This window comes from Perkinsus marinus (genome assembly GCF_000006405.1).
Source record: "Perkinsus marinus ATCC 50983 genomic scaffold scf_1104296966926, whole genome shotgun sequence".
Lineage (NCBI taxonomy): Eukaryota > Perkinsozoa > Perkinsida > Perkinsidae > Perkinsus > Perkinsus marinus.
Window position 1 is genome coordinate 78,428 of NW_003203754.1, and position 10,032 is coordinate 88,459.

The 10,032-nt window shown below is 47.4% G+C and overlaps 1 protein-coding gene across 1 annotated transcript in view; it reads right to left on the minus strand.

The window, feature by feature from the left end:
- Pmar_PMAR008242 (hypothetical protein) overlaps positions 1-10,032 on the minus strand; it is a gene marked incomplete at both ends in the record, with an annotated part of 12,037 nt that overhangs the window by 1,554 nt on the left and 451 nt on the right. The window contains 23 exons of the mRNA XM_002768899.1: positions 516-595; positions 744-837; positions 2,660-2,772; positions 3,048-3,148; positions 3,196-3,317; positions 3,599-3,731; positions 3,804-3,939; positions 4,183-4,333; positions 5,678-5,779; positions 5,840-5,920; positions 6,634-6,837; positions 6,927-6,967; positions 7,002-7,385; positions 7,687-7,841; positions 7,968-8,026; positions 8,492-8,643; positions 8,689-8,884; positions 8,933-9,004; positions 9,049-9,161; positions 9,448-9,519; positions 9,560-9,688; positions 9,731-9,908; positions 9,951-9,997. Of these exons, the coding sequence (XP_002768945.1) occupies positions 516-595; positions 744-837; positions 2,660-2,772; positions 3,048-3,148; positions 3,196-3,317; positions 3,599-3,731; positions 3,804-3,939; positions 4,183-4,333; positions 5,678-5,779; positions 5,840-5,920; positions 6,634-6,837; positions 6,927-6,967; positions 7,002-7,385; positions 7,687-7,841; positions 7,968-8,026; positions 8,492-8,643; positions 8,689-8,884; positions 8,933-9,004; positions 9,049-9,161; positions 9,448-9,519; positions 9,560-9,688; positions 9,731-9,908; positions 9,951-9,997 (2,915 nt within the window). The remainder of the gene's footprint in view (positions 1-515; positions 596-743; positions 838-2,659; positions 2,773-3,047; positions 3,149-3,195; positions 3,318-3,598; positions 3,732-3,803; positions 3,940-4,182; positions 4,334-5,677; positions 5,780-5,839; positions 5,921-6,633; positions 6,838-6,926; positions 6,968-7,001; positions 7,386-7,686; positions 7,842-7,967; positions 8,027-8,491; positions 8,644-8,688; positions 8,885-8,932; positions 9,005-9,048; positions 9,162-9,447; positions 9,520-9,559; positions 9,689-9,730; positions 9,909-9,950; positions 9,998-10,032) is intronic.

Here is a 10,032-nt window from a genome sequence, read left to right on the forward strand (position 1 = left end):
TTTGAGTAATATCAACATGATAACAATGTGAATCGATTGACACGGAGCTTCCCGTATTCTCGAATTGGCGAAAGCCATCTCGAGAAATTAGATATGCATAACTCTTCGGTTCGCACTGCAGACCAATGCCAATATCAATAACAACACCTCGCGCTGTATGTGATGAACTCCCCTGGGACACCACCATTGCAACGAAGGCTATCACGGGAGACAGCACAATACACGTTGAATGAAAAGGTAACCGTGATGATCTTCTATACCGTCGTTAACCGAATAACGGTTACTACAACGCCAATAACTGGCAATTCCACAATGAGAAAGATCGCCATAAATTGAATCCACGCTTCACCAGGGCACTTACAAACGGCGTGCTTCACTCGAGCAATATCGTCTCCCATAAGCCCACCGATAGCCTCACTCACAAAGTGCGGCAGAGATATAGAAAATGGCAAACGAATTACCAACACCACCGATCTGAACCAACATTTTAAAAAGACTAACTCGACTGCACTCACCCCGATATCAACAAAATCTTCTGCGTGCGTGCAAGACCAAGTAGTCGTGTCCAATGAACAAGATTATCCCTCGAGCTTCCCTAAACTTAAAAGATACGCCCAACCAGAGTCAGACGAATATATCCTCAGTTTCAAACTCACTAATGAGGCCAATAAGAATTTCCCTCAGAAATTCCACAATGTATCACCAACACATGTAGTTGACTATGTGCATATCTTCGCCCTCACCGCAGCCGGAAGATTCTGCCCATCACCAACATCACCATGAGCTACTCCACCACCCTCCTCATTTCCCTGCAACAGCATCTCCGTTTCGCGAGATCTGACATAAATCAATACCGTTCATTTCCCAACAACCTCACACACCTCGGTACGAAGAGCCTTCCAACTAGGAAGGACACAGCGAGGCGGGAGAGCACCCATGCTATTGTCGCTATCGATGCCGTCACCACCGCGTGAGCTGATGCTGAACAGTGAGGAAAATACCCAACCAACTGGTCTCGTCTACACCGCAAACAATTCTGTATAATTCTACCGAGCCATCCGTCTTTTACCATAGTTTTTTTTCTGATGCATTCACCAGCCCCTACGCAGGACCTCAAGAGGATGCTGTGAGACGAACAACCCTCCAGAGGGAGAGGCAAAACGCCTCTACTGCTTAGCTCTCACAGAGGTCGATCGAAGCTGCCACATTACTCGCGTCAATGTATCATAGACGTTCTCATCAACTACTACTAGCATACCCCTCAGCCGAGTATTACCCCAACTTTCTGATGCAAAAACCGTCTATTACCTTCATCAGGTCGCAGTTGCAACGCTCTGACCACCAACTTCACCACGGTCCATCCTAAAGAGACCTTCCACGATAAGGGCGAGCGCCATATCATCCTTAGGGCTGCCAGCACGAACAAATCTACTGTAGACTCCGCAGGATCGATTGACCATAGCAACCTAAAGTGTATCTTACCAACTTCAACCTAAGATACTCCCACCTGCTATGCACCATCACAATGATGCTGATTGTAAAGAAGTCTCCAATCCTCAGGAGCACGTCGAAACACCTTCTAACGGTGGGCGAGCACATACCGAACCCACCTCAACTACAAAACCAGTAGTGGAAGAATCTATTTTCACTTCCTTACGAGTGATAAAAGTGTACGAAAATTAACGAAAAATTTCCTCATAATTTTCATATTCTCACCAACACACATAGTTGCATATTTTCCCATTGTTATTCTCAACGAGTCGTCACCTCCCATCTCACTGTGACCAACACCACACACTTTTTCCCTATCAATAGTCAACTTCCAGCACTGCCCTCAAGTAACAAAGTACCCTCCAGAAGCCCCAAAGCGTCTCCTCTTATGTGACTCAGCAACTGCATTCTCATACCTCCCCTTTTCTCGTGTCACCATAGTAAGCCCAGCATGAGTATTCTTCTCTGTTAAATTACGATGTTCCTTCCAAGTCTGCATCCATGCTGTACTCGTTGGTAGCGGACGAGCTCGGGTGAGATACCTACAACTAGTGTTGCAGAAATATATATTCGCTTCCCTCAACTGAACTCAGAAGTTTTCTCACTAATTATGCAACTTACGAGTGTACAGAAACCAATAAGATTTTTGATAACTTTCCCTAGAATTTCACCAACACATGTAGTTGGCCCTGTCCATATTCTCCCACACTGGATAGAAATGTACAGAAACCAACAAAAAACTCCCAAAATTTCCTCAGAATTTTCATATTATCACCATCACACGTAGTTCACAATGTGCATATCCCCCCCCCCCCCCACACACCTCGACCAATAATCGTTCTACCTCAGCCCGAGACGAAGCTCTACCTTCCTATACTATCACAACTTGCGCAATCCACTGATACCAGCCGGCTTATTCACACTGTCTACATCGCAGATGTTCTAGTACTTGTTATGTGATCAATGTTTGTGATGCTGTCTCCCTCGTGAATGCCTCAAATGAAACGCTCACGGTCGACACGTGCGTTGTCGCCAGATTTCCTTGATGCTTCAGTTTGCTAATCATTATTAATAATACTAATATAAAGTTTTCGCTAATGCGTAAATCGATACGGTGTTCGAATGGTTATTCGCGTTCATACACGTATACCCCCTCGTTTCTTATTACTCATGTTTCAAGCAACGACAGGCATCTCCGCGCTTGCCCGGGGCCACCGTGAGGAGATCGTTGGTGATGTAATCGTACAGTACTGCTGGAGTGGACGTATCTCGTAAAACGCTCTGAAAACGGCGAACAGATGAACTCCCTCGACCAATTTGATAAGCTGATGTGAAAGATGTGCGTTTTCTATTGCCGAAATTAATGATAGTGAACAACTTGTCGCTATCACAGTCTCGGAAGGCTACTCCTATAAGATCACATGTTCATACCAATGTTCATTCGATATAGTTTCAGATCGATTCGCAACCATCTCGAAAATTAAGACACATTTTTCACATCTGCATATAAAATTGACACGCACTCTAGGAGAAATATACTTTTGTCTCTTTCTAACCTGCAACGTATCTTTCGAAGTCGTGAACAACAACGGTTTAGCCAAATCTTCATAGTGCGGTAGATACTGTATCTCAGGCCAGTCGATCGCTCTAGGAGTACCTAAACCCATACCATACCCCCACCAACTTCTCCTACCGCCGACCCACCCAGTAAACCGAATATACGTGCCAGTTGATCAGACTCTGACATGCCGGGTAGGAGAGGTCGGCTCAAGAGGAGTTCCATCAAAACACATCCGCAGGACCATACATCGATCGCTGGGGTGTAGCTGAGGGAGGATAACATATACAGTGTGGGGGAATTTGATATGCGAATGCAGTCTTAATGAGAATAGATCTCAAACTATATCACATAAACAATGTGAACATTGCTATGACCATGTGATGTGACAATGGTAACCTCCCGAGACTGTGTTAGCGACAAGTTGTTCACTATCACTAATTTCGGAATAGGGAACGCACACTCTCCACATTTGCATATCAAATTGTCCCACACTGTAGACCTAATCCGTATCTACCACAGAGGAACCTTAGATTCCCAACAGCTTACTCTGACTGTCCTAAGAGCAGCTCAGGTGCTCTATACCACAGCGTGACCACCACCGTAGTAAGATGCTGATCTCTAGGAGGAATGGTATGAGAATACCCCCTAGCCAAGCCAAAGTCCGCCAATTTAAGCACCCCTGAATTAGACAACGTGTATGTCACCTCATTTAGTGACACTTCTGTAAAAAGAGGTGGGTAAATAATACTACCTTTGTTGTTAAGCAATAAATTAGGCGGTTTTATGTCTCTATGAATGATGCCAACCCAATGGAGATACTGCACCGCTTGTAGTAGCTGTACAAAAATGCACTTCACGTCCCCTTCAGAGAACGATACCCCATTTACCTGCCACCACCAACAACAACAACAACATCATCAGCGTAGCATCAGGTTTCTCTAAGTACACAGGCGAACAAAACCCTAGGAAGTTCATAATGGCTGACCAAATCCATCAACAATACGTGTTGGAATATATCTTTCGTCACCTTAGCCTAGACATTTCCTCACTAACTATAGAGATTGCCACGAGGCTTAGGGTAGGAGTATACAAGAACCATCAATAGCCCCAACAGCCCTCCCCTGTATTACATCCATCAGAGTAGCAATATCATGTTCACAATACTCAAAGACCAGATAGACACTGTCTTCCCCATCATGGACCACTTCCTTCAACTCCACCACATTCCGGTGCTTCACTCGAGACAGCACACCGATCTCTCGTAGGGATACTACTGGGAACCTATACATATAGTAATGCGAACCCCGACACTCATCACGTAGAAGATGTCATTTATCCATTAGAGTGGGCTGACTGTCAGACCACTTAGGCGACTGACTTTACTCCAATTATCAATAAACAACTTCCTCGATTATCACACAAACACAATCGTTTCGTCCAGGGAGTAACACTACAACAGCCTCATCGAAGCCTCAGCGCGAAGTTTCCAAACCATGCACAAGCACTGGAATTCAAGGATTGCACGAGCTCATCCTGGAGGTTTGATCCTCTCAGGAGAACATCGTTTTCGAACTCCTCGTTACAGAGCTACCACCCAGCAGCAAATCTATTGCGCTCCCATGAGACAGAATATTCATACCACCGCGATGAAGTCCAACTCCATCTACCCTCGAATCGATTATGTGGTTGTCACCAAGACGTACGACCTCTCCTAAAATCGTATCCTCATCTTAATGCGGTAGATGGCCACGAGCAATACAACAACCAGCACCATAGGCCAGATATGTTGCAGGATACCCCCCACGTTTGATGCCAAAGAGGTGCGGAGAAGCTATGCTACGTAGTTCAGTTCTGAACCGACGCAAGGTACACGGCGGCCGCTCATCCCACAGCTGAGTGTGGTGGTCATACGGTTGATTCAATAGACCCGTGATTTTGATGTATCGACGTTGATGAATGATGCCTTAGCTCGACCCAGCACCGCTATTGAGCCTCATTGAAGTCGTCCTCATGCAGTTGACAGGAACAACTAGCTTGAGTGAGACATGCCCCGAACAGCCGACGAGTACCATCGCATAGGGGTTCGATCGCACCATGTAAAGTGAGGGGATCCGATCCCCAGGATCGTACCCTACCGCCCCTGGGGTAGAGCATTGCTCTACCCCAAGCCTTCTCTTTCGAGCGAGATTGGACTCTCTGCAGCCGTGCAGACTCATCGCATCTCCCTAGCAGGGACCCTCCTCTCAGCAGGGTCTGCTCAATGAGCAGCCAAGTCATGATAGAGCCCCTAGAGCCTATACTACCGCCGTTTGAACAATTACCGCGAACTTTTGGAGAGAGAAAACCACACAATCCGGGAAAGTAATCGCAACGACAGATGAACATCTATCTACATCGCCAAGGGTCAGATCGTCGAAGAATTTGGCGAAACCCCCGAGCTCCATAAATGCCGGCTGGCTTCTCCAACATCTTAGAACACGGGATCACACGGTAACATCTCGCGGCACTCCCACATGTTCTTTCGCGACAGCACCGCAGTTTCCCATAAAAACTATATCTTATAATACACTACAATCATAAGGGTTATTACAGTTTTATTATAATAGCCGCAATCGTCCCCATTACCCTTCCTTCGACTTTCTTTTCATCTCTTCCGGCGTTAACAAAGCTTTTACTGCTACCAACTCTCCAGTCTTCTTATTCCGACATCTCGATACTGTACCATACCTGCTCTGCTAATTTCCTGGCGCGTGACTCCTCCCTCGACCAAAAGCCATATCTTATTACGTTCCCTGTCCAAGCCTATTCAACCTCTCATACTTCGCCTCAATAACGCTGCCCCCTCTTGCCTCGGAAACTCTCCTCCGCCTGGTGGTAGTAGAAGAGGAAGATGACGAGGACATTGGGGGGACAATACCCCTATAATCTATCTCGCATCACAATGCGCCCCAATTCGATATGCAAATATGGGAAACGCGTTCAGAGAGTAATGATAGTGAACAACTTGTCGCTATCAAAGTCTCGGGCGTCCAGAGACTTCTATCCCATCACTTGGTCATAGGTCCAGAGTCCAGATCATAAGTCCAGATCGATTCGCCTTAACCTCAGGAAATAGTGCAAATTAATAGTATATACAATTGACACACACTGTCCATACACCCAGACAAGCGATTACGAAGATCATTTTATGCTACAGCAACGACCACTTTCCACGAGAATCTATTGAGTAATATTAACGCAAGACCTGTCACAGACCCAAAGCAATGCTAATGCTACAATGACCATAAAAATGACCATATCTCATTTATCGATAATTCTATCAATTTTTCTTATCAACCCTATCCAGCAACCATCCCAAGCACATCGCGAGTATTGGTGGCGACAACTCTCCTCCTTCCTCCCGAGGTGCCGAAGGATACACTTCAACTTGCGGCGAGCTCACATCAGAAGAATGGGGCGTTCCCGCATGAGACGGCCCCTTACAGCCCCTATTCGTGTGCTGTGTCAACCCTCCCTGCGACTTGAAAATCCTCCCACACTCTTTACACTCGTGCACTTGTCCTCTACCGCCCGATCCCGACCCGCTCATCGGCGATTGATGTTCACTCTTAACCGTTTTAGGGGTACTCACAGACGGCCATCGAATCATCGGAGCCGATGCCACTACCGGAGACTTATCCTTATCCGAACCCATATCCTTCAACTCCTCCATGTTCAGAGGCGCCACCACATCCTCCACACTGCCCTCATCACATCCCCTCTCATATTCCTCCCACCATCCCTCCCTACTACCACCACTACCTCCAGATTCACAACTCTCCCGACCTAGAGTAGCAAGGAAAATCTGCCGCTCCTCTGGGCAAGTCCAACCCACTCTTTCTCCCAGCACTTCTTCTGCCGAAACCAACGCATCAGCTGACAATACGCTGGGTAGTTCAACAGGTTTCACCATCGCCTTCATCTTGTTATAGCCTTCGCTCACCTCAACAATCGGGCTCGTCTCAACAGTTAATTTCAAAAGTCTATCCGCCTCGTTTCGTAACTTCTTTACGATTTCTCTCAACTCACTTCCCGCTTCCAAACACGTCAAGCCTTCCACTGACCGCAGATCTGGCGGGAAAGATTCTCGCACTTCCAAATCCTTCGCTGTGCGCTCCGCCAACTGCCGCCTCAGCTTCCCCTCAGCTCTGCTGGGCTCTTGATCAAGACTTAGCACCAATCCTTCCACTTCCTCCTTAGTTTGATAGAAGCCCAAAGCCCCATTAGAATACCGTACGCATACGCATGGAGTCGTGGACGATACTTGCGGTATGACAAAGTAAGAGTGGCCAGCCTAACAAACAATGCGCACGAGTTCTTTGGACAGCAAAGAGGGAATAATATCAACTGTGAAAAAAAAGTTTCATAAAAACTCATATAAAAGCTGTTACACAGGATCTCCAAAAATTATTTTTTCCCAAAATGTCATATACCCACCACCGCACTCAAAAGTGACTGTCGTTAACTCACATCACACCGACTGAAAACATTCGCATCAACTCCTATAATGCGCGACCATTTCTCATCACATCTTCAACCCAACTGCGTTAGAATTCACTCATCTCGAGTTCCTAGTCCCAACCCCCTCCTACTACCCTATCCACGCCAACTGCCGTTAGCTGGCCTGTCATCTCATCCGGCGCCAACCTCAACAGAGCCCTAGTACCCTGTTGACGGACCGCGCTCACCACCCTCCTCCTTTTACTCAGCTTCCTCAACTCCTTTCCCACACCCTCCCGACACAGTGCCACTAAACTCATACCCGACATTTCCCCATCAATTGCCATCGCCACCGCAGGCTCCTCCTCCTTCGTCTCCTCCCCCGACAAGTCCATCTCCCCAAACTTCGCCCAGTGATTCAGCGACCTCAGCCTACTTTCCAACTGCTCCAGCTCTCGCCGACGATCCTCTATCCTCTCGGTAATAGCATCTCTCCTAAAGCGAACTCCCTCAATGCAGTTCACTTCAAACGAGTAATCAACGAGCACAGTGTCCAATATGCCCGGGCCTTTTCGGAAATTTCTATGTCGGAAATCTCCGAAAACTCGAAAAAATGGTATTTTTCCACCAAAACAGACTGCTTTTTGGTTCTCGGAAATTTCCAAATGCCCCTGCAAATAGTACGTTAATGAGTTACATGCTACGTCTGAGCATAGCATCACTCATTAGCATCAATCCTAAACCAGACACAACAAGACCTCATCAAGTGAGACTCCAATTGAGTTCACATCAAGGGAGTCACTTGTTCGATATGCCTCGGCATTATCCCGAGTTTGCATTTCGGAAATTTCCGGAAAATTCGAAAAAGTATTTTTCTGAGGGTATCACTGCTCAATATCAATCGCATACCGCACGCCGCAAGATTCCCTAAATGACGATACCAACAACCCCACAACTCACCCAATCTCCACCTCCCTAGCCATACTCTCATTCTCTATCCTCGCTAGCCTCGCCGTCAACACCTTCCCCCGCTCGAGCGCCGCCGACACGCATGCCCGATATCGCACATATAATGGTGACACGCGACAACTATCCAGCAACGCCTTAATGACCTGATTTACTGTAAAAGTCCCTCCCAACCTCAACAGATGACTTACTGTTATACGAACTCGAACTGGAATGTCTTTATATTCAACCAAATTCATCCATTTCGCGCCCTCCTCAATTTCCTCTCTCCTCCCTTCCTCCTTCGCCAACGTCAAAATAGTCTCCGAAACTAAACATTGCCATCCTAGTGTAAGGGTCGTTGATGAGGCCTTCAACGGGAGATACGGGAGAGCTCCACAAGTTGCCCTAAAGCACATACTCCTCCACCTCCCAAGCACCAGAAGCTAACCCCACTTATCAGAGCTCTCTCGAGCGCTCAAGGCCACCACATGGGGCACCACCAACCGCAACAGGGCCAGGTGAATTCTGATACAAAAACCATAAAACTACCACTACCACCCTCCCTCCACCTCTGCATCAGCGGCGTCAATGTCCTCGCGAATAAAGCATCTGCAAACTCCCCTGCTGGCCGAGCCGGGATACCCACAAGAGAGTCAGAGTAATGGCAACAGAATGCCCACACCTGCCAGACACACACTATCACCACTGGAATATATTTTCGCTTTCCCCAGCTGAGATCAGGAGTTTACATACGAATTCAGCCAGAAATGTACAAAAACCAACAAGGGAATCCTCAAAATTTCCTCCCAAATTTTCTAGTTGACCATTTTACGCAATTTACGCTCAACTTCGAAGTGAAAATGTATGAAAGCCAACAAAAATTCTCTAAATTTTCCTCCGAATTATCACACTCTCAGCAACACATGTAGTTGATCATGTGCATACTCCCCCCCTCATACCACACCCACCTCAAATGCATCCTGCAAACTATGAGAGGGCATCTGATGACTAGCTTGCCACTCCAATGGCGCTGTCATCACCTACTAACACAACTTCCAACTCTCCAACCCGTCCCCCCACCTGTTGCTTAGGCTTTGGCAGTACCCCCACCTCCCCCCTCATCTCCTGTAACTGACTACCGGCCTGAACGCCCTTCCCCAACATCTTCACCACATGCTGTTTATCGAATACCACACCATTCGCATCTCCCTAAATCCCACAGTTAACTCATGCACCTCCACTACCCCCTACCCCAACAGCCCCCTTCGCTTTGGCGTTAACCCTCCTCCGCTTAACCCCTGTTGACGGAGGCGTACTCCTAACTTTCGGTGCTGCCTTTTTCTGATGCTCATCGATTGGCGTTGTCGCCACTTTCACTTGCGCTTCCTCCTTTTTCACGCTAGCTTGGACCTCTGCCGCCGTAGTCGACCTAACTACACCATCCCTCCCCCGAGATGCCCCCAACCCCTACTCTGCCAAAGGCCGCTTCTGCGCCACCTTTACAGGAACCTCCTTCCGCTGTACTTGATTCGGCAAGACCATGCGTGGCGGAC